Here is a 26,539-nt window from a genome sequence, read left to right as displayed (position 1 = left end):
CATGGAATAATTCACAAATATGTACAAGGGAAAAAAATTCCAATAATATTAATAAAAGAAAAATAAGATATGCTTTTCACACTGCTGCCCAGACGTAAATATAAATAAGAAAATGATACACACATACACACACACACACACACACACACACATATATATATATATATATATATATATATATATATATATATATATATATATATATATTCTGAACACTAGACATGAACCATAAGTAATATAAGGCAAGAGAAGCCGATTGGAAAAAATATTTACGTCATTTATATTTCTGGTGAACATAAAATCGATCCTTGGTTTCATTTTCCCGCCAAAAAAATACCAATCAATATGGCGTCTATTCTCAGATTCTTGGCAATAAGTCGAACATCCTTGATTCAACGTGAGAGATTTCTCAAAAGACGTTCTCCTCATTCTTCATTTCATCCACCGTCGTCTTTCTTGCTGAATGCTTCATTAAGCAAGGCCAGCATCCGATTACTTGGACTGTTGGTCTTCAATAGAAGTACCATTCTCCTGGCTTTGTGCCAAATGATTTCCTTTCACTCAGAAATTAGACTCGCTTGCAAAGTGTAGTATCTGTTCTGATACTGCACTTCATGTTTACAGTCAATAAATCATTTTCGATTGACGCAATTTTAATATTATTTCTCATTAACCCGTTCACTCGTAAATGCTACTATAGAATTACATTAAGCACACACACACACACGCATATATATATATATATATATATATATATATATATATATATTACATGGGGGTCACCACTTATTAAGGTCCGGAGGCCACTCAGGTATAAGGGTTATTGCGTGTACAGTAATCAATGAGATAGTATTGTAGTAATCATTAGTATTGGAGATTTCATAGTGTATCTTACTTAAGGGGGCGGTTTGTCAGGAATTTGTTTATGTTGGATTTGAAGACATCCAAGTTGTAGTCAGGTGGGAAACAGGCGAACGGAAGAGAGTTCCACAGTCGTGCACTTCTGAGAAAGAAGCTCTGCTCATGGAATCTACGTTTTGATTTAGTCACAGATAAAGAGTGGGGAAAATTATTGACAGCAGTTTCAGCCAGACGGGTGTTTATCGTGAAAGATTGGTGGGGGGGGTGAGAGATTGGAGCTCAGACGAGCACTTGCCATGGAAATAACGATAAAACAAAAAACAGGCTCGCAACGCCTCTTCAGTGGGAGAGAGGCTGCAGGGAAGAGAAAAGAGCTTCCCCACTAAACCACGAAGTATATTTTGTACTCTGTCAACGCAGGATAGGCTGTTTTAGCAGTTCCTGCCCAGATGTGGCAGCAGTACTCCATCCTTGGACATACCTGGCTTTTATACAGATAGAGAATTGCATCAGTAGTGGAATATCTTCTGGAGTGGTATAAGGATCCTACCATTTTCCCAGCGTCCTTGGCAACAGACGTGATGTACGTGTTCCATTTCAGATCAAGAGTAAAGGTCAAACCCAGAAGCTTGTCAAAACATGGAGCCTCCCCAAGACGAGAGCCATCCATTTCAATTGATGCCAGATTGGGATCAAAGCGTTGACGATGTAAATATAGAAGCTTGGTTTTGAATGTATTAAAAGTGACGTTATTCAATATTTTGTAACCAGCCACATCTTCCCCCACTGAACAACGCGCTCAAGATCAGAGGAGAGAGAATTAGAGAGAACTTTGTCATTTACGGCCTTTGATGTGTTGCCATACATGGTCGTATCATCAGCATAAATGTCAACGAATGATTTAAGTATGTGTTTAGGGAGATCATTGATGTAGATTAGGAAGAGAGTTGGGCTCAGGATGGACCCCTGGGGGACTCCAGCATAAATACTGTGGGTCTCTGATTTCTGCCCATCAACCACTACTCTTATGAGCCTATCAGAGAGAAATGATTTATTGATTGAGAAAACATTTCCAGTGCTACCGTAGCTGGAAATCTTGTGAAGTAGACCCTTATGCCACACCTTATCGAAGGCCTTCGATATATCAAGAGCAATTGCCCTGGAAAGGAAGTCTTTGTCAAGAGATTCACTAATCCTATGTGATATAACCGTTAGCACATCTGCTGTAAATGTTGCAGATCGGAAACCATATTGCATGTCACTAAGAAGGTGGTTTCTGTTGCGGTGGTTGACTACTTCTTTATCTAATATGGATTCCAGCAACTTACTCATAACACACAGGAGACTTATTGGTCTGTACTGAGAGTTGCTTTACTGTAATCAAGGTTCTTGGTTAGCTTAGCGACCTCACGTACAGATATTTGTATGTTGCATAGCGTGTTGTCTGTTATAGGAGAAAATACAGGGAGTTGATGGCCTTTGTAGCATAGGGTAGAATTAGCTGCAAAGTTCTTGGCAAATAGTTTGGCCTTGTCTGATATTGACGAGATGACGCCAGGTCCATTGACGATAGTTGGGATAGAACCCACGATTCTGTTCAAGATCCTGTTTGCTATTTGCCAGAACTGGTGGGAACCAAGCCGCTGCTCAGCTACCTTGGATTTAACGGACTGAGCATATAGTTCTCTTGCATTTCTTATTACTTTTTTACAGTGGTTGCTGGCAGTCGTGAAAGCAGCTTTAGTCTCAGTACATCTATTACGTTGGTAGCTATGGAAAAAGTTATTTCTGTGCGCGATAGCAGCAGCACATTCAGGGGAGAACAATGGCTGGCTGTTAGGTTTTTGTTGGAATTTTTTAGATTGTATGAATCGGTCTATGACTACAATTAACCATTCGGTCAGGTCTGATACTATAGAGGAAAAATCCTTTTTAAACATGGAATTCAGAGGTAGGTCAGATATGAATGTACGGAAGCTATCCCAGTCAGCCATAGAGTATCGATATACAGTACAGTGGAAAGGTTCGTCTGTAGACTTATTACATTTCATTTTTATCTTAACTGCTACAACAGAGTGGGTCGGAGGATCCCAAAGTAGAGAGAACTGAACATGAACATAGCTCAGGGGAAGTTGTGAGGAAAAGGTCTAGGGGGCTTGCATACTGACCGGTAGAATCGGGCACACGGGTGGGTTCGTGAACAATCTGAGTGAGGTCATAGGCAATGGCAAAATCATGACAGAACCTCCTCTCGTCATCGGTTTTATTTGAGTGGGTCAGCCATTTCACGTTATGGACATTGAAGTCATTGCAAATGTGAATGTTAGCCGAAGGATGAGCAGACAGGATGTGGTCAATTTTCTCAGATATGCTCTTAAAGATAGTAACCCCACTGTTGTGGGGACAATAGAGGGCAAATATATATGCAGTGGTGTAAGCTAGTGCAACCCGGAAGCACATATAAGGTGAATTAGGATCTTCTCTGGAGATATCCCTACGACATGGAAAGCCATCTTTGATGTAGGCACATATTCCATGCCCATGGCGATTTGGGGGGTCAGATTTAGATGTTAAGTTAGAATATCCGTTAATTATGAACTCATCTAGGGAAGTGGTCGACCCTATTCCAGTTTCGCTTAGAAATAATATGCCCGGTTTCGTCCCCTATAATTGGGTTTCAACCTCTGGAAGGTTGGAACGTAGACTGCTGATGTTGGAGAAGGAGACCCGGTAGTAGGGGTCTACGTTGGAGGGTGGGTTCTAGGTTTAATAGTGTTTTTGTTTGTTTGTTTTTTTTAGATTTGTCACGTTAAAGTTTTGGAATTTGTGGAGCAGGTCGATAGACTTGGTTGGAGCAGGACAGAGGGGGAAGTAAAAGAGAAAAAGACAAGAAATATTTTTTGTAGCAAGACAGAAAAAGACAAGATTTTTTTTGTAGCACATGATAAGATAAAGCCGTAACAATTACCCACTAGTATGGCATCGAAAGGCCCCAGCAGAAACTATTGTATGGTCCAGAATCCATTCATCAAATGGCAATACAGCAGCCCCGGTACTTTGCACCTGCTGATAAGATAGCCTCCTTAGTGGTTAATCCAAGGTTCGGGTCCCTGACTATCAGGCGGATAGCGTCAGCCCAGACAAAACGTTTACTTCCAGCACTCTTACTAGTGACATGACTACAAGGATACACATAGACACACAGAAATTTTCCGACATCTCAGGCTACTGTTTACAAAGTACTACCGACCTGGAAAGCAGCTTTTTCTTCGCCCTTTGTCAGAAAAAGCACTCATTGGAAATGAGGACTGAAGGACAAAAAAGGAGAAGCGAGAGTTACTGGAGCTGCCGATAACACACCCACATGTATTATCTACTCTCCACTAAAAAAAATGGTGTGAAGGATTTATTAATATTAACTTAGTTGTCCCATTCCTAGTACTTTTGCATTTATCTACGTCGAAAAGTCTGGTTATTTTTAATTCGTTTAAAAATCTGGTTAAGAAGTAATACCTTTAGGGTTATGTATTAACTTTAGACTAGCTAGAAGTAATGTATACTTTAGAAGAAAAAAAAGCTGCGTGATTTTTAGTTCAGATAATATGCAAATATAATTTGGGAAATGTTCAATTTCATGGGAGACATTTTTCTTCTCGTTTTAAATATAAGAAAAAGTATTGGTTAATAATAGTATATTTGACAAAAAGATTTAGGAAAAAGATAAAAAGAAAACAAGACAAATATTCAGGATTAAAGTCAAACCTGGGATACTGAAAATAGAGAAAAAAGCAATATATGTTAGTGGTTTAGATATATATATATATATATATATATATATATATGTATATATATATATATATATATATATATATGTGTATATATATATATATAATATATATATTAATAAAAAAGAATGCGAAAAGTATAAAAGCTTATAACTTTTCTTTATTCGTTTTTAATTGGTGACGTGCAGGAATACAAAATAATAATATTGTCAAAAAAAAATTAAAAAACTTTTTTCATAAGTACAATATATAATATTGTATTCGAGAAAAGCAGTAACGTTCTAAAATGTCTTGCGTAGTTCGTATTAGACAGACTTTGTTTACAGTGTCCACGAACTTGCTGATTTGTATATTGTTATAGGCTTAAATGGTAATAAGCACATAACTTTTAAGAACGAACATGTATTCACATATATTCCAGGCAAAAACAGGTGGAGCAATACGCGTGCCAAACTGCCAGACTACCCGACACCGGTACTCCATACCGGAAATGACGTCACCAGAGGAAGTGACGTCATGAGATAGTCCATTAATCCCATGGTCTCGACCTCCATTTTTAATCGTCTTTTCATCGACTCTATATATTTTAACTTATCGCCGTTTAGTGTATATTTTAGTTTTTACTTTTAATTCGCATTTTCGCTCCTTTGCACTTTTACTTGATGATGATTCGTGGACGAATCGAAAGCGTTCGTGACTGCAACAACTATGGAACTTTTATTAATATTTTTGATTTTGATACAAAAAAGATTATACGGAAAATCGAAAGATTAAAAATGAGAATCATAAAGCAATTTGTCTCCGTTGCATTTAATAATATTTGCTTGAATATATATATATATATATATATATATATATATATATATATATATATATATATATATATATATATATTAGATAGATTAATAGATAGAGAAGGTATAAGTGATAAAAACAAGATAAAAAGTTCTCATAAAACATGAACGCAAAAAACATGAACGCAGAAAACACGAATTTATAAAACATGAACGTATAAAACATGAACGTATAAAATATGGACGTATCATACACGCATAAAACATTCATAAATAAAACAAGTACGTATAAAACGTGAACGAATAAAACATGAAGGTATCAAACATACGAGCATAAAACATGAACGCATAAAACATGAACGTATAAACATACACGCATAAAACATAAACGTAAAAATCATGAACACATAAAACATTAAAGCATAAAACATGGACATATTAAACATACAAGCATAAAACATAATGTATGAAACATACACGCATAAAACATACACGCATAAAACACGAACGCATAAAACATGAACGCATAAAATATGAACATATCAAAAATACAAGCATAAAACATAATGTATGAAACATACACGTATAAAACATACACACATAAAACACGAACGCATAAAACCCGAAGGTATAAAACCTGAACGCATAAAACATGAATGCATAAAACATGGACGTATCAAACATACACGCATGAAACATGAACGTATAAGACGAGCCCATAAAACATGAACGTATCAAACAAACACGCATAAAACATAAACGTATAAACCTGAAACCATAAAACATGATCGCATAAAAAATGAACGTTTCAAACAAACACGAATAAAACACGAACGTATAAAACATGAACGCATACAAAATACACGCACAAAAAACGAAGTATCGAAAATACACGCATAAAACGTACACGCATAAAACATGAACCTATCTATCATTCATGCATAAAACCTGAACGTATCAAACGTGAAAGCATAAAACATAGACGCATGAAACATGAACGTATCAAACATACACGCATAAAACATGGACGTATAAAACGAACGCATAAAACATGACCTATCAAACAAATACGCATGAAACATAAACGTATAAAACATGAACGTATCAAACATACACGCATAAAACACGAACGTATAAAACATGAACGCATAAAATATGAACGTATCAAACATACGCGCATAAAACATACACGTATAAAACATGAACACATAAAACGTGAACGTATCAAACATACACGCATAAAACATAAAATATGAAGGTATAAACCATGAACGCATAAAACATGAACGTATCAAACATACACTCATAAATCATGAACGCATAAAACATGAACGTATAAAACATATAAGTATAAAACATGAACGTATTAAACATACACACATAAAACATACACACATAAAACATACACGTATAAAACATGAAGGTATAAAACATGAACGCATCAAACATACTCATAAATCATGAATGCATAAAACATGAACGCATAAAACATGAATGTATAAAACATGAACGTATCAAACATACGCGCATAAAACATACACGTATAAAACATGTAGGTATAAAATATGAACGCATAAAACATGAACGTATCAAACATACATGTCTAAAACATGAACGTATCAAACATACACTCATAAATCATGAACGCATAAAACATGAACGTTTCAAATACGAGCTTACTTTTATTATGATATATCCAATAATGTTGGTATTAATCTTTTTTCTCCTTTACTTTCAGAATGTTCTTCGTTGAACCAACAATCAGGAACACCAAAAAAGGTAATTTATTCATTTCTTTATTGGGGATGCTGGGTTTCTTTTTCTCCCTCTTTTTTTCTGAGTTCTCCAATGGCGCCTCGTTTTCAATTCGAGAAGAACCTAATCTCGCGACCAGACAAGCGAGACGATGTGTTTTTTTTTTTGTTTTTTGTTTTTTTACTTCTTTATTTTTCTGTGAGAACGAAATGAATTCACGCCAATCCGAGATCTGGGCGAAATTTTCGTACTTCAAAGTCGCCCTTTTCCTGAATTTCCATATCCACATGTTGTAGTAGAGAGGAAGAAAAAAAAACCAAATTAGATGCGTATCAATTGGCATTCGGCGCCATTGGAGACGAACAAACATTTCACCTACAAAGTCGTATGACGTCATCTGTTTATTCTATTTTTTTTTTTTTTTTTTTTTTGCAATTCGATCGTCTACTTGTCAATTAACATGGACCTTTTTTTATTCTTCTGCAAGTATCCCTGTCTTTAATAGCTACATTTCTTTGTCACAAGTTTCTTCGAAAAGAGAAATAAGTCTTTTGAATTATTTTTGTTAGCGAGGGGGCGTGTTTTATGTCTTCATCAATGAAGAAACTTCAATTCCAAATATTTTATCGGAAATCGTTGTTTTGGCGCCAAACTTGGAAAAAATTTTCCAACACAAAATTAAAATGATAGAAAAAAAAAACAATTTTCTGGAGATATGTACCTTCAATGTACGCGTATGACGATTGGAATCATATTTTAAAGTAGAGTTTGCGCGGAGACAATTCCAATGATTAATATGAAGGTTGCATGCGGAAACTAAAATGATTATTTCTGACTTAAATCTGACAAAGTTTCTAATAAAGGAAAGCACAGTAGTCTCTTTTTTACTTAGAGGTCACCACTTATCAAGGCTTGAAAGCCACTCGAGGATAAGGGTTAATGCGTGTAAAGTGGAACTGTTGTAATCATTAATGGCGTAAATTAGGTAGAATATTTTTTTTTATTATTCAACTTTCAAATCCCAAACACGGCACAATGCAACTTTGAAGTAGGGGGCTACTATCGGTGACGGTGCCTGGAAAACTCGTCCCGGGAAAACTCTTCTCGGGAAAACTCGTCTCCGGAAAATTCGACCCCGGAAAACTCGACCCCGGAAAACTCGACTCCGGAAAACTCGTCCCCTTTCGCTAGGTAGGAAAACTCGTCCCTTATTGAATAAATATCGATTGAAAACACATTTTATGATCGTTCTTGAAGGAGATATTGTTTTTTTTAAATAGACTATAGCCCCCCCCCTAATATTTTTTAAAAATATTTTTACTTGTTTAATGTTTTGTTTTTTTTTTAAATAAAATCCATTTTCTAAGTATCCGTTTTCTACCTAACTGGCTAAGTTCTTAGTGGTTTCACTTATTTTAAAGCGTTTATTATGTTCATACAAAGTTCATTACAATTTTTTTTTGTTCTTATTTTAACGATGTTTTTTGGAATCATAAAAACAATAATAAAAAAAAAAATAAAAAAATTAAAAAACACGGAGCGATTCGATTCTTCGTTACTTTTTTGTTTTGGTTTTTTAATTATGATAGTTTTTTTGTTGTTATGTTTTTGTTTTCTCTCATACCAAATGCTCTCATGTGTTATTTCAAATTATAATTTTATCAATTATCAACATTTATTGTCGTCCTGTCAAATTTTGCAAAAATTAACTAATAAATTAAAAGCGAGAGATGCCATGTGCTAACAATCTCTCGTTAACTCATTTTTAATTTTTTAAATTTTTTACTTCAAAATTCTAAAATCAATCATTAAGAGAAAAAGTAATCACTAAATAAATTTATTAATCAATTTTATTGAAAACTCCGCTATCGTTTATCAAGAATCTTTTTAATTTCATTTTTTTGTTTTTGTTTTTCGGAAGGAGATAAAGTTTTTACCCCCCCCCTCTCTCTCTAAATTATGTTTTAAAAAAATATTAAAATTTATTATTTTCTTTTTAAAACCAAATCTCCCTCAGTAATTTCTTTAATTTTCTATTTTTTACCGGTTATCAAGACCCCTAAGATGTGATATACCGGACATTATTTCTCGTTCTCACGTAACACTCGACATGTTTTTTGTTTGTTTTCTGTGTTTTTTTTTCTTTACCGAATAAACGATTCCAAATAAATTAAACAACAAACAATATAGTCAGCGAGGTAGAAAAATCGATTTTACCCTTTTATAAACAACAGTAAATAAATAAATTCTTTTTATATTAATATAAAAAAAATATGCGGTCTCGTTTATGAACATAATAAACGCTTTAAAATAAGTGAAACCACTAAGAACTTAACCAGTTAGGTAGAAAACGGACACTTAGAAAATCGATTTTATTTAAAAAAAAAAAAAAAAAAAAAAAAAAATTAGACAAGTAAAAATATTTTAAAAAATATCATGGGGGGTGCTATAGTCTATTTTAAAAAACAATATCTTCTTCAAGAACGATCATTAAATGTGTTTTTAATCGATATTTATTCAATAAGGGACGAGTTTTCCTACCTAGCGAAAGGGGACGAGTTTTCCTGGGTCGAGTTTTCCGGAGATGAGTTTTCCCGAGACGAGTTTTCCTAAATTCATCGGTGACATAAGTTGCAGGAATATTATGAAGGGAGATGAGGAGCAAGATATCTGTTCACATTACACTTGAACTTCTGCATATCAGTACAGTTGGGAAAACAAAATCCCGGAAAGGAGTCCCAAAATCTAGCAGTTCTGGGGAAAAAACTATTGGAGAAGAAAGCTTTCTTACACCTAAGGATCTCTACTGTGAAGGGGTGGGATTTAGTTGCTTGTCGGGTTTGTCGGGATATTCACGTCGAGGGGGCACAAGTGCTTGTAGCTCGTCAGAGCATTCACCAAAAAAGTAATTGTAGAACAGGCAGAGAGATGCAACATTTCTTCGATGGAACAGGGGCTGAAGCCTAGATGACAGTTCAGGACCTATCAGTTTGGCGACTCTCTTTTGAACCCTGTCCGGGAGTGAGAGACAAGTAGCAGATGCGCCAGCCCAAATGTGACGACAGTACTCCATGCATGGGCGAATGGCGGCCTTATAGCGGTACAGATATCCGTATAGATATAATTTGATTATTTATGGAGACGGCTTAACAAGAACTTGTTTACACTGGATTTTAAGGCTACCATGTTGTATTGGCGGGCAGTTCTGTGAAAGAAGCTCTGTTCGTGGAATTTGCGTTTAGATTTGGGTACAGATAGAGAGTGGGGAAAATCCTATATAGATATAGTGCTTGAAGTTAGTCGAATGTTTTTTGTGATAGGTTGGCAGGCGGGGGGGGATAGATTGTCGAGCACTTGCCATGAAAATAACGATAGAGCAGAGACAGGTTCGCAACGTCTCTTCTGTTTTTAACTCTGTAAAGGCCGGATAGGGCTCCTGTCGTTATGTGGCAACAGTACTCCATTTTATGGAGTATCTGGCTCTTATACAGATAGTGGATTGTATCGGCAGTAAGATACCTACTGGAGCGGTAGAGTGATCCAACCATTTTTCCAGCGATCTTGGCAACAGATTTGATTATGTTTTCCGTTTCAGATAAGCAGTTAAGGTTAGTCGCAGAAGTTTATCAAGACAGGGCTTTCTCAAGATGAGAGTCATTCGTTTCAATTGAGGTGTGATGGGAGTCAGAGCGATTATGATGACAGAGTTTTTAATAAAGTTGCGTGGGGGCAATTAAAATGATAATTTCGAATTTATCTATCTATCTATTTATCTATCTATCTATCTAATCTATCTATATAAAAGCCTTTCCTGCCTTGATAGAGTACAAAATATGCTTCGTGGCTTAGTGAGGGATGCCCTTTTCTCTTCCCTGCAATCTCTCTCCCACAGGAGAGACGTTGCGAGCTAGTATTTGTTTTATCGTTACGTCCATGGCAAGTGCTCGTTCGAGCTCCAATCTCTGGTCCCTCCTCACCAATCTTTCACGATAAACACCCGTCTAGCTTAAACCATTGTCAATGATGTTCCCCACTCTTTATCCGTGTCTAAATCAAAACGCGGATTCCATGAACAAAGCTTCTTTCTTAGAAGTGCAACCCTGTGGAACTTTGTTCCGTTTGCCTGTTTTCCATCTTACTACAACTTGGATGTCTTCAAGTCCAACATAAACAAATTCCTGATAAATCGCCCGGTTAAGTAAAACACTTTATCAAATCTCCAATACTAACGTACTGTACACGCAATAACCCTTACCCCCTAGTGGCTTCCGGGCTTTGATAAGTGGTGACTACCTTGTTAAAGAAAAGCCACTTTGTGTGTGGTTGAGCCTATCTTTTGAAAATTTCACACAAAAGTAATTTATATGTCTGGCAGTGTTCTTAGATGTGTTTTGTACAAAAATTCATCCGATAAGTATCGAAATCGAAAAAATCCGATCTTAAAAATTATCTTTCTTTTTTATAGATAAAAGAGAATAATTTTTACATGGGGAATAGTTTACGTTACACCGGTCAAGGGAGACAATAAAATCTCAGTAAATCATTTTCTCTTAAAAAAAATTAATTTATTATCATCATGATTATACCTTAGTGGTAAAGCATTCAACTACAGATCAAGTGATCCTCTGTTCAAGCCCGGATGTACATGACCATTATATTTTAATTTTTTCTTATTAATTGTTTTAATTTACGATAAAAGAAGTGGCACCATTTAAAATCGCCGCAAATCATTTTTCGTTTGCATATCAGAAGTAATTTTTTTTCCATGGGGATTAATCGTCAAATTCAAATATCAGTTGACGTGATATTGTAAACAAACACAAACGGAATATGATGAACGACATTATCATTATTATCTTCTATCGGAAAGAGGTTGCAGGGATGAAAAAAAAGCCTAATCAGTTTTGAACAGAGAGAAGCTTAGTTCTAAAACTTAGGTGTGACAGTGTTTTTAATAATATTGCGTACAGGCAACTAGAGGATGACCTCCAATCAGTAGTGGAATGGGGACAAAAATGGATGGTTACGTTCAATGCCGCCAAGACTAAACTGGTTTCATTCAATAATTACAAGAAACTTTCTCTACCACCTATAGCAATGGCCAACGACTCTTTATCTGAGAGTACGTCTTTCAAGCTCCTTGGCCTAAAGTTCACAGGAAACATGAGTTGGAACAATTACATTGAAGGCATTGCCAGAGCCGCTGCAAGGAAGGTGGGCTCTCTCTACTGTGCTAGAAAACTACTAACACCCGAAAGTATCCTGTACCTCTATAAGGCAACCATTCGTCCATGTATGGAGTATTGCTGTCATATTTGGGCTGGTGCATCGGCTACTAGTCTCTCGCTCCTTGACAGGGTTCAAAAGAGAGTCGCAAATCTGATAGGTCCTAAACTGGCATCTAAGCTTCAGCCTCTGTCCGATCGACGAAGCGTTGCGTCCCTCTGCATGTTCTACAAGTATTTTAGTGGTGAATGCTCTGATGAACTGCAAGCACTTGTGCCCCCACGATGTGAACACCCTCGACAGACCCGACAAGCTGCAAAATCCCACCCCCACACTGTAGAGATCCCTAGATGTAAAAGATCTTTCTACTCCAGTAGTTTCTTCCCCAGAACCGCTAGACTTTGGAATTCCATTCCATGCTGTATTTATTGTGATATAAAGTGGGGGATCACTTTTCTGTATTAATTTAATGTAAAATGATCACCCACTTTACAACCAGTCAGTCTCAAAGCTATTCAAGTCATTCTCCAGATCATTCAAGTTGTTTTTGAAGGATTCCAGTTATTTTTTAATCATTCAAGTCATTCTTAAGGTCATTCAATTCATCCTTAAGTTCATTAAAGTCATTCTAAGTCATTTACTTTTTATTTATTTAAGTCATTTCAACCCATTTTTCGGTCATTTTAGTTTATCTTTAAGAATTTCATGTCAATCCTACATTCACACATTCATTGATTACACGAGAGCACGCAACTAATGGCTATCGGCCTTGTTATAATCTCTCTCAGTTTATTGGAAATTGTCAAATACGTTACGTCTAATTCAGAAGCAAGTTACTGGCATAAATGTTGATCCTGAGGGTGCTTATCACGATAAAAAACATTTGTTTGAGCGAGACATGTTCATCCGAATGGTGCATCCCTGTACATGTTTTACAAGTACTTTAATGGTATGTGCCCTGATGAACTCATAACACATCCTTTCGATGTACATAACCCGCCAAGCAGCAAAAGCCCACCTCTTCACTTTTGAGTTCTCTACGTGCCGGAAATTCTTCTATTTTTCTACTCTAATAGTTTCTTCTCTCAGCACGCTATGCTAGAATTCCCTCTATGTTCCTTATTTCTCTGATGGTCCTGAAATGCAGAAGTTTAAATATAATAAACATCTTGCGGCTGAACTCCTCGCAAAGTCACTTTTTTTTTTACACAGAAATCACCACTTATCAAGGCCCGGAGACCACTCGAGAATAAAGGTTAATCAATGTGATTATAGCGTAGTAAACATAAGTGGTGGCAATTTAGAAAATTGGATTACTTAGGGGGACGGTTCATCAAGAACTTGTTTTCATTGGACTTGAAGACAAGCAAATTGTAGTCAGCTGGAAAGCAGGCAAACAGAAGACAGTTCCACATGTGTGCAGTTCTAAGAAAGAAACTTTGTTTGTGGAATCTATGTTTAGGTTTAGGCACAGATAAAGAGTGTTGGAAATTATTGATAGTGGTTTTAGCTAGACGAGTGTTTGAGAGATGGGCGACCATAGATTGAAGCTCAGACGAGCACACTTGTCGACATAATTCTAATTAGTAGCCATTTACGTCCAAGTGGCAATATATTGTATTCTTGTATTCAGGTTTCAAGTTGCTGTGCTTGTTAATATTCGAGTCACGTGTGAACTGACACGACGTACGAGAAGCGAAGAAATAAAATACAAACGATAAAAAGGAACATAGATTGGCCAAAATAAACGGAAAAGACAAGCAAAGACGAAATAAGCAAGTGTCAAGTAAGTTCCGATTGGCTGACAAGACTGGAAGTTATTACAAAGTAGCAACACATAATAACAGAAGAAAGGCTGAATAGACGAGCAAAGAACTTTAAAGGATGATTGACTACACAACCACAAGGAAGCACAAGTACAGGCAGTCAATGGCAGAAAAACTGCCAATAAATTACAACACGTGAAAGGCGGAGTGTTTTTTTAAGCTATAACTTTTCTGAAGAATGAGAAATTTACGTGTTCAGCTGAGATTATATGTAAAGCTACTCAAGAAAAAATAATTCGTAGTTCAACCGGATGTGTGAATTACGAATTAGTCAGACACAGGGACAATTTTCCATGTGAGAAAAAATCACCATCCCATATATTATCTGCTCCTTTTTTTTTTTTTGTTCGTTCATTTCAAGAGAATAAATATATAAGATCGAATTTGTATGAAAGAATTGTTTTATTTACATCAAAATAATGATTGCGTTATAATAATATAAAATAATACATAATAATTAGTGTCGGGACAATTAATCCGAATCAAGATCGGGAATCAGAAAAAAATTGACTTTTTTGAGGTGTCGGAATCGGTATCGGAATCGGAAAAAGTTGTGCATATTTTTCGATGCCCAAAACGATTTCTTTAACTGTCTTTTTTTTTATTTATTTATTTTATTTTTTAATTTTATTTTATTTTTTAATTTTATTTTATTTTTTAATTTATTTTATTTTTTAATTTTATTTTATTTTTTAATTTTATTTTATTTTTTAATTTATTTTATTTTTTAATTTTATTTTATTTTTTTAATTTTATTTTATTTTTTAATTTATTTTATTTTTTAATTTTATTTTATTTTTTAATTTATTTTATTTTTTTATTTTATTTTATTTTTTAATTTTATTTTATTTTTTTAATTTTATTTTATTTTTTAATTTTATTTTATTTTTTAATTTTATTTTATTTTTTAATTTATTTTATTTTTTAATTTTATTTTATTTTTTAATTTTATTTTATTTTTTAATTTATTTAATTTTTTAATTCTATTTTATTTTGTTAAAAATAAAATTTCCCATTACTGGTAATAATACTAAAATAATAGACATTTATTGATTTTAAAGTTAATAATAAAACTAAAATCTACAGATCATCCCCCAGAAGTGTATTTTTACATTAGAGATAATATATATACATTTCACACGTGTTTTTACGGTAATCGTAGAGACGAACAGCTATATAGTATCAATATTTATAGATTTATAAGAATCGGAATCGGTAATCGTATCGGAATCGGAAAAATACTGAAGTCATTTGATCACTTATATTAATAAAATTCTAAATGTTTATTTATGTGTGTGTGCCTATCTATCTATCTATCTATCTATCTATCTCTCTCTCTCTCTCTCTATATATATATATATATATATATATATATATATATATATATATATATTGGATTTTACCATTCTTGGATTTTTTACCCTTCACCGGACTATCCATTCATGTGAAATCTTTTTATCATTTTTCTTTTACCTCCTATTCCCCTTACCTCACCCTTTTTATTTATGTGTGTGTGCCTATATATATATATATATATATATATATATATATATATATATATATATATATACGAGCAAATAGTTAATGAAACATGTTAAAAAACAAATTTTCAGATTAAATATGTTTTTTAACTTATTTCAAAGTGTTTTTAACATGTTTTATTAACTGTTTGCTCGTATTATAAGCTCTATTTCCTTTTTGGTTTTATCGAGCTTTTACATCTGGCTGAGATAACTTTATAAATATTAATTCTTTAATATTTATAATATACTTTAATTTTACCATCTTCGATATTTTTGGTAAATTTAATTTTATATATATATATATATATATATATATATATATATATATATATATATATGTATATATATATAATTTAAAGGAGATTAGAATAATAGTCTAAAGAGCTAAGTGTATTTTAATGTAATAGTGAAATTACTAGTTTAATTAAAATACAGGAAATGCTCGTTGTAATTTAGATATATAATAAGCTCGATAGTTAAATGTCCTAGAGCTAATTCAATATTAAGTAATGTGATTTATAATTTAAAAATTTAAAAAAAATTTTTTTAATTTAAAAATCAAATTTTGATTAAATTAAAAATCAGTTTCATAAGAAGGAACAACAACAAAGCCAATTATCTGTACGATCGTTTCGGAAATCCGTGCTTTTTATTTGTGGTATACATGAAGTCACGTAGAACAATTATACATAGTTTTTTTGGTAAGCACGGTCTCCTCATCAGCAAATTTAGGAAGATTTCTATTGAATTGAAAAGACACCAAAAATAAACCTAGCATTAAAAGTAAGGCAGATGAATCTGAAAAATTGAAATAAATGGTTTGGATTTAAAATTTATAAGAAAATTAGTATAGGTTAGAGATAGAAATGAGTAGAAAAAATATATATATTTTTTTTTTTTTATTTACATAATAAATTTGATTTAAAAATATATAGAGATAGTTACCTTTTAGTTTTTCTTTTTTTTTAAATCAGGAACTGTGTTTAAAGTAGTCATTTAGATGTTTGCTATAGCTTTTTATTTTATTGAATGATGAATTTTAAAAGGGCGACGCTCGTGCAGTAAATTGTTTCCGTTAGCGTATTTTGATTTAAAGACGCTACAGTTAATATATATAGAGAGAATATTTATTTTGCAAGTTTTTAAGGGGAGATAATTGTCATGTGTTATTGGCTTTATTTATTATTTGATTTACGAGTCTAAGGGCGGTAATTGGTCTAAGTTAATCTATTAAAAAAAAAATTGTAATCTATTTTTACTAATGAGTAATTTTTAATGATTTAAGGTGGTTTATATTTATTAAATTTAAACCAACGTTTATGATTACATGATAGAAGCTCGTGTCTTGAATTTACTAGTTTGGTTGTGCTTTTTATATCTTCATATTTTAAAATTTTTAGGGTTTCTTTTGTACATAGTGTACAAAATTTATCTCCTGGTTTATATGATTTGCAAGTCTCAATTATTTGCCATTTTAAGTTGAAAGAAATATTGCTATTTTTTAGTTGCCAAATATAGTTGGATAGAGTAGTTTGGTTTGATAGAGAGTTATTTTTAAAAATAACTCTCTATCAAACCAAACTACTATATATATATATATATATATATATTAATTTTATTTATACAAGCATTAATGGCTACATATGTGCATACATGTTTCTGTAATCAGCCGCGTTGAGGATTACGTCTTCAGGCCAAGAATTACCGTCGAAAGTGATATTTCAACAAAATACATTTTCCTATTTCGTTTGTCAAGTTTGAATGTAACCTGGGTGGGAGTCACAAAAAACGGTGAGAGGACAATTGAGGTCTTTGAAGATAATAAACATCTTTTTCATTTCCCTTTTCCCCCCACCCAACCTAACTTTTGGTTTTTATGGCATAAATAGAATTTAGTTTTTTTTTTGTCTTGGAGTCTGTAAATTAAGAACATTAGCTATGGCCACTAAGTACTGACCGGTGCCTTTCAATCTACATCCCTCCACACACATACATGCAACAAACACCACACACACATATATACACACACCGCCACATACACACACTCACGTTAATACATATATTCAAAAGCGAATCTATGCTGTTCACTTTTATTTTACTCATAACACACGTACTGAAACTAGGCAATAACTCTAAACTACGCAGGAATAAAGTTAAAATAAGGTAAATAAAACAAAACAAAATAAATAAAAATAAATAAAAATAAAAATAAAAACAAATAAGCAAACAAAATATGGATAAAACATGAAAGTTATCTAAATCCCACATGTACATATATATATTAATATATCAATATACTTATAAACGCCTACACTTTTCTACACCTGCGCATATATACATACAAACATACATACACACATACATACATACATACAGATACAAATAATGGCATTTTTCTTTACTTCAGTAGCGTGGTAACCCCTTCATATATGAAATAGTATGCTACCACACTACAGACGGGTGTATATATATATATATATATATATATATATATATACACACATATATATATATACACGCACACACATACATACACACATACATACATATATACACATATATATATACATATATATACATATATATACACATACACACATACATATATATATATAACATACATATAAACAACATTCGGACATCCATACATTCTTGTAATCTATATTGTTACAAAAATCATATACGAGACAGCCTATTTTAATAGTTCAGAAATATATATATATGCATATACATACATACACACAGATATATAGATACATATATATATATATATATATATATACAAACATGCATACAAAAAATACACTTATACATACATACTCACACAAATATAGCCATATATATATATATATATATATATATATATATGTGTGTGTGTACCCTGCCACCAATTGATACATCAAAAGTAGAGATAGACATGAATACATTTACTACATAAATTCCCTTTTTTCTATCAAACTCCACACGCATAGTTATATTTAATGGCCCCACCCGCTTGTTACATTTTCCTAAGTTGTAGGTTTTCTTTGCTACGTAAAAATTTATACTACGTAAAAATTTATATTAGATTCAGCATGAAGTTCATAAGCCTATCTTCATATTAAGCAAGCACTCTTTCGATGGTTAGGCAGATATACATAAGATGTATAACGATACAATAATAATATATAATAACACATTACAGAAATCAGAGTATTAAGGTTATACAAACTGAGTATACAAGCTTATATATTGTAGTACTAACCTTCATCTTTATTTATTCACCCTAATTTCTTCATCCCCTTTTCTTTCATTCACCCTTCATTCCTTACTTTCTTTCATCTATTTATTCATTTATCCTTTTTTTTTTTAATTAATTTTCCTACCCATGTATATAAAGATTATATATCCATACATGCATACACCCAAAAAATACCCATGGGCTTACATTATTACGAGGTTCACCCAAAACAATCTATTACTTCTTTGGTTCAAATATACCTTCATACATGTACTTATTTAGGTTAGTAATATTATAACTGCTTGATGAAGTAGAATATTAAGCGACTTACGTAATCCATACGGGTATGATCATAGTTGCGACCTCACTTATCCTCTTTGTGGGGGGTTATTTGATGGGGGTTAGTTGTACTCATAGTTGTTCTGGTCTACTAATTTAGAGTTCTTTAAGTGCGTGTATTCTGAAATGTTTGCAGGATATAGCAGTGTCTTGTTTAATATTTAATAATTTATCCCTGTCTTTAAACCAAGTTATCTCAAGTTTTTCTGATAAGCATAATGGACATGGTGAGATCAATGAGTGGCAAGTATTGGCCCTTCTAATAATATTCCATTCTATACTAGGTGTTTTATTTTCTCTAACTAATTTCCAGTAATATAACGATAAGGAAGTGTCCTTTTCATATGTTTGATTAATCATCGAGCGTGTATGTCCATAGAATCTATTTTTGAAAGTCATTTGGGTACTCCCTATGTAGAATCTTTCGTCCCTTGGGTTCTCTACCGGGAATATCCTAGCTGATGAGGTCAGACATTCATTTCTTATTGGGCATTCCTCAGGCTTTTTACAGTTACATTTATTCACCGCAGTGTTTGCACTAGTATTTACACCTTCTCTATTAGTCATCCTTAAAATTCTTCCATTATGCTTTTTTATAATCCTTTCCAAATTATCACTACAGCTATAACTTAATTTTAATGTATTTTTATTAAATATTTTATGTAATATATTATTTGGTGGGAAATGCTTGTTAATAAGTTGTAAAAATTTTGTACCAAGTTTTGTTTTCAACATAATATTAAAGGGGGATGTGAACCAAATAATTTTCCTACCACGATTTCTAGATCCATTTGTGCTAGTGTTAGTTACTTTATATTTTATCTCTATGTCTTTATACCCACTATTTTTAAGTGCTGTATTATAAATAGCTTTGAAATCATTGAAAGTTACTTCATTAGATGAATTGTTACTTATTCTACTTTCAATAGATAACGGTATATGTTTAATAATGGATGGTGAATGGTTAGACTGCCAAAATCTTCCATGTCCCTATGGATTGCTCTCCTAATCTGATCACATTTAACACTTGTAGCATTCTTCACTATTATCAGCCCATCATCACGATATAAGCCCATGTCCCTTCTATCAATAATATTATCTTTTGTTAAATTATAAATGATATAAAGTCCAACGAGATCTGTTGCCTCTGCAGAGTCCAGCGATCCCATTGATACCCCAATGTCTCCGATGAGGATTTGGATATCATTATTATATTATTACGAAATGCTGCACAACTGTCCTTGTCTATAACGGAGAACAATGGGCAAAAAATGGTCAAAACGACTTTTTCGGGGTATCAATAGAATATTTTTATTTTTAATTCGAAGGAAAATCTTTTTCGCTTATTTTTAATTTTTAAGTAACCTTTTTTTTTTATTACTTGACTACCCGTGACCCGTTGGGTCAGTATGTTATATTAATGGATGAGCGTGACACTTGTGATGTAAAGAAAATAGGTTTTGTGACATAACAGAAACATTTCTATGAAAGTATATTAAAAATGTAAAACGAATATAGATATATTTCTATGAGTCGTTATGTTTATAATTGTTTATTTAAAAAAACAAAACTTACAGCCATTGAATTATAAGTCGGTTGCCATACTTATAGGTAAATGTGCACTGAACAGATACCATAATACTTAAAGTTAAATTAAAATTGTGATATATCTTTTAATTTAAACGCGAAAAAATAACAATTGGGACGCTGAAAACGTACACAGTAAAACAATACGTTTTATTGTCGCGTAAATCGCCGTTGTAAAATGCTCTTATGCTTGTCAACGGGTTAAAGTAGATTTATTTGTAAGAAAATTTCGTTACAATAACTTCAACGTGTATTAACAATTGTTTATTTTGATAATTTAAACGCGAAAAAAATATTGGCATGCTGAAAACGTACACAGTAAAACAATATGTTTTATTGTCACGTTGATTATTTAGTATAATATATATATCGTATATATGAAATAAGTCGATGATTATACCTATTATTTGTAATAACGTTTTGCGTTTGCTTCCCATATCTTGAAATTTTTTATTCAATAATTTAAGATATTTGCTTTTCTAAGGACGTCCGTTTGTTCGAACGAACCCGGTCCAGCAATTTGTGTTTATTTGTTTACACTGTTATGGGTTTATGTTTATGTAGGCATGCGAAACCGGAAGTCATAAACCAGATGTTGGGTTACAGCACCCGTTACAAGGTCATTAGAGTTTTATAATTATATATATATATATTGTTCTGTTATCCGTTTCTTACACTGTATTTAGTAGTTTTATTTGGTCATGTAAACTATAAGTACGCCGATATAATTCATAAGTTGTTTTTTGAAAAACTTCTTCAGAATACATCATTTTTCATTATTTCCAACGCCGATGCCCGAAGGAAGGAGGGGTATGGAGTTAGAGAAAAATAATTAAAACTAATGTCCTCATTTACTTGCATCCCCACGAGCGCAGTGTTACTCAGACAAAGGGCCAATTTTCCATGTGAGCAAAATTCACCATCCCATGCATTATCTGCTCCTTTTTGTTTGTTTATAAAATTTAATCGGTGTTGATCAGGATTTATTTTTTTATTTTTATTTTTTTTTACATAGGCGTCACCACTTATCAAGGCCGATTGGCCACTCAAGGATAATGGTTAAAGAGTGTAGAGTAGTCAAAAGGACAATATAGTAATCAATAGTAATGGAAGTTCGGTAAATTTGTTAACTTAAGTGTAACGGCTCATCAGAAACTTGTTCACGTTGGACTTGAAGACAACCATATTATAGACAGCTGGAAAGCAGGAAAACGGAAGACAATTCCACAGGCGTGCAGTTCTAAGAAAGAAGCTTTGATCATGGAATCTATGTTTAGGTTTAGGCACAGATAAAGAGTGGGGAAAATTATTGATAATGTTTTCAGCTAGTCTAGTGTTTCTTATTATAATATTGTAATTAATATTGTAATAAATAGCAATATTGTGTCTATAATAATAATAATAATAATTCTGATTTCGTTTATCAACGTCTCTCTAGAAAGGGCAAGGATTCATTTCCAGAGGATTTCCCTCATTCACGGCTTCAGACCAGGAGCTTCAAAGATCAAGGTATTCCTAAGGGTGTTGGTGGTACTTACAATTGCAGAAATTTAAAGGCCGCCTAAAACCTCGGGGATTTGTAGTTTTTTCAATTGTCCTTCCAGACGACTTGATACTACTCCTAGTGTACCAACTACAACCGGGATTATTTGTGTTTTAACCCCGTCTATACGCCTTATCTCCAAGGCCAATGAAGCATAATTGCTCCACGTCTCATTCTCCTTCTCTCTCACATTCCTGTCCCAGGGTACTGAAAAGTCTACAATCTGCCAGTTTTTTTAGACTTTGTCAATGACGACCAAATCCGGACGATTATTTTCCAATTGCTTGGTTGTTATGGCACTTTTGTCCCACCATACCTCTACCTTGCCAACCTCACTTATTCTCACTTCATCAGGCCATTTTCCAGCACACTTCGCTCCAACTTTTTTACAAACCTCCCAATACATCCGGAGTCCCATGCGATCATGTCTTTTGCGGTACTCTCTCTGGGCCAGTCCACTACACCCTGCTGCAAGGTGCGCAATTGACTCTGAGGTCTTACCACAAATCCGGCATTCTGCAGCAACTTCCTCTCCTAGAACCACTTTTTTGAACAATCGTGTTCCTAATGCCTGCTCTTGTGCTGCACAAACAAAAGCTTCAGTACTCTTAGCTAGATACCCAGCTCTATGCCATTATCTTTCATCAGCCACTTCTGCTATATCCTGGAAGAACCTTCCATGCATTTTCTTCCTAGCCAGTTCCTCTGCCCTTTCTCTATCCATACGTTTCACATAATAAGCCTTGATCTCACATACCTCCACTTCATTGGCCACAACCTTAAGCATCCACTCCTCACTTCTAACCACATGTCCCTTCAACGACATCTCCTCGTTTCTAACACAAACTTTTACACTTTTCAATCCTCTCCCACCATCTTTCCTCTTTTGATACAGCCTTGCTACGCTACTTCGAATGTGAAATATACCAAACATTGCTAAAACTTTACTTGTTTTGATATCCATGGCATGCAAATCCTTGTCAGACCATTCTAAAATTCACGCATTGGATCTCAAAACACTGACTGCTCATGCATTCACTGCTTTCATTAGGTTTCCTCCATACAGTTTCGACTTTGCAATTAATTTCACTCTTCTAAGATACTCCTTCCTGACTTTCTCCTTCATTTCTCTGTTCATGATGCCTACAGCCTCAACACTCCCAGATACTTATACTCTCTTACTTCTATTTCTTTCATGATTTCTCCATTTGACAGCACTGTTCCATTCGAATGAACCTTTACTCCTCTTTTCATCACCAGCACCGCGCATTTACTAGTCCCAAACTCCACTCCAATGTCTTCTGAGTATGTTCCCACAAGTTCGACCAGTCTCTCCATTTCCTTTTCATTTCTACCAAATATTTTCAAATCATCCATAAACAGTAGATGGTTGAGGCGTCTGTCACCAGATCCAAAGTTATACCCCAGTTTTTCTCTCTTCAAAAGGATGCTCAGTGGCATCATTATCATTACAAAAAGAAGTGGCGATAACGAATCTCCTTGGAATATTCCACATTTACTGCCAACCTGCCCCATCTCCTCTCTGTTTGCTGTGAGCACCGTTTTCCATTGAGCCATACTTGTCACCAAAATCCCTACCACATTCTCAGCAACCTTCATCATCAATTGTGTTTCACGTATCCATGAATGAGGAACCATGTCATAAGCCTTTCTGTAATCGATCCATGCTACGCTCAGATTCCTCTTCTTCTTCTTTGCATCCTGCATTATTGCTTTATCAATTAGTAGTTGCTCTTTGGTACCTCTCGAGCCTTTCCGACACCTCTTCTGTTTGTCAGGAAAAACACCATTACTCTCAAGATGTTCATAAATTTTCTCCGCAAAATTCCAGTCAATAGTTTTCACATCAATGGCAGACATGTAATTGGTCTATAATTATTGGCATCCGTTCCCTTTGCAGGATCTTTCTTAATCAGTGTTGTTCTTCCCTTCACAAGCCAATCAGGGACATCTACCAACTCTACAACCCTTTGCAGAGCAGCAGCTATAGGTGGATAAAGGCATGGAAACTGTTTAAACCAGAAGGCCATCACTCCATCTGGACCAGGTGCCTTCCAGTGTCATCCTTCGTATGCCAGCCTTAACGTCATCCATGGTTATCTCAACGTTCTTCATCTGCTGCATTTCTGATAGCCTTTCTCTGACCTCTCCCAACCAGCTAGCCTTCTGATTATATCGCCCTTCGACAGACCAAATCCCACTCCAGAACTCCCTGACATCATCTGCATTTGGAGTGTTGTTATTTCCCGCCTGTTTACTAACATTTAATTCTTTATACGGCTGAGACTGATTGTTCCGGAAAAAAGTTATTCTACCGGAACGCAACACTTTTTCCAACAAAGTTCCCAATTGTCATATAACCAGTGTGGATCTTCTCTTTCAACATTGTTAGAACGCTCATGGTTCCCTTTTCCAGCAATCTTTACCTCCTTTCAAGCGCTTCCTTAGCTTTCTGTCCTAGTTTAACTCCTTTTCTTATTTTGTCGGTTCTACCAATGTCTTTCCGCCACCGTTTAATACTTTCTTCAAGCCGCCTCTGCCAGTGTGGCCTTCTATCCTTCATTTCTCTCTTTTTCTTCTGTAATAAGCCAAGACGATTCGCAATAACGTATGATGCTGCACAAAGAAGCCTGTTAAGTTCCGTAATCGATATGTTCTTTCTTATGATGTTGTGAATTACTCCATAAACTATTTTTACCTCGCTTTTCACCTTCCGCCTATCACTACTCTTCATGCTTGGAATATCTATAATAATAATATCTATAATAATAATATCTATAATAATAATATCTATAATAACAAAGACAGTAATAATAATAATAATAATAATAATAATAATAATAATAATAATAATGACAAAATATTTGCAATTAAATATAATAATAACTTAATAATAATGTGAATAAATTAATAAATATCTGTAAAATAAATAAATATAATAATAAATAATCAAAAATAATAATTAAAAATATATAAATCTAATTCAGCCGATCCAGGTCTGTATTAATTATTATGCTGTCCGGGTTTCATGGAGAAAATAAATATTTTCTTGTATTGGAGTGAGGGAGCGTTGGCTTGTGCACATGTTGTTTAGTGCCAGATTCCACAGCTTTCATAAATTTCTTTTGATCTGCGATTATGGGAAATAGTAATTCCGTATTAGAAAGTGTTCTTAATGGTAATGTCTGTGGGTATAATGTCCACTATTTTGCAAGAAAATATTATTTGATCTTTTTTTTTTTTTTTACAAGGAGGTCACCACTTATAAGGCCCGGAAGCCACTCAGGGATAAGGGTTATTGCATGTACAGTACGTTGTACGTTAGTGTGGAGATTTCATAAAGTGTCTACTTAAGGGGGCGGTTCAGCAGGAATTTGTTTACGTTGGACTTGAAGACACCCAAGTTGTAGTCAGGTGGGAAACAAGCAGACGGAACAGAGTTCCACTGGCATGTTGTTCTAAGAAAGAAGCTGTGTTTATGGAATCTACGTTTTGATTAAGGCACAGATAGAGAGTGGGGAAAATTTTTGACAGTGGCTTCAGCTAGACGGGTGTTTTTCGTAAAAGATTGGCAAGGGGGGACCAGAGATTGGAGTTCAGACGAGCACTTGCCATGGAAATAACGATAAAACAAAGACAGGCTCGCAACGTCTCTTCTGTGGGAGAGAGGTTGCAGGGAAGAGAAAAGGGAATCCCCCACTAAGCCACGAAGTCTATTTTGTACTCTGTCAAGGCAGGATAGACTATTTTTAGCAGCTCCTGCCCAGATATGGCAGCAGTATTCCATCCTTGGACGTACTTGGCTTTTATATAGATAGAGAATTGCATCAGTAGTGAGATATCTTTTGAAGTGGTAGAAGGATCCCACCATCTTTCCAGCGACCCTGGCAACAAACTTGATGTACGTGTTCCATTTCATATCAGGAGTAAAGGTCAAGCCCAGAAGCTTGTCAAAACATTGAGCTTCTCATAGGCGAGAGCCATCCATTACAATTGATGCCAGATGGGGATCAGAGCGTTGATGGTGTAAAGATAGGAGCTTGGTTTTAGATGCATTAA

At 34.1% G+C, this 26,539-nt stretch overlaps 1 protein-coding gene across 2 annotated transcripts in view; it reads left to right on the top strand.

Annotated features, from left to right (window-relative positions):
• The window catches only part of LOC145297833 (uncharacterized), a 1,294,147-nt gene that overhangs the window by 1,160,609 nt on the left and 106,999 nt on the right, over nt 1–26,539 (top strand). For both annotated transcript variants that reach the window (XM_080144164.1, XM_080144162.1), the window contains one exon: nt 7,179–7,219. In XM_080144164.1, the coding sequence (XP_080000290.1) occupies nt 7,179–7,219 (41 nt within the window). The remainder of the gene's footprint in view (nt 1–7,178; nt 7,220–26,539) is intronic.

This window comes from Euprymna scolopes, chromosome 18 (genome assembly GCF_053919585.1).
Source record: "Euprymna scolopes isolate OS-2025 chromosome 18, ASM5391958v1, whole genome shotgun sequence".
In the NCBI taxonomy this organism is placed as follows: domain Eukaryota; kingdom Metazoa; phylum Mollusca; class Cephalopoda; order Sepiida; family Sepiolidae; genus Euprymna; species Euprymna scolopes.
This window is presented reverse-complemented; position numbering and strand designations above follow the sequence as displayed.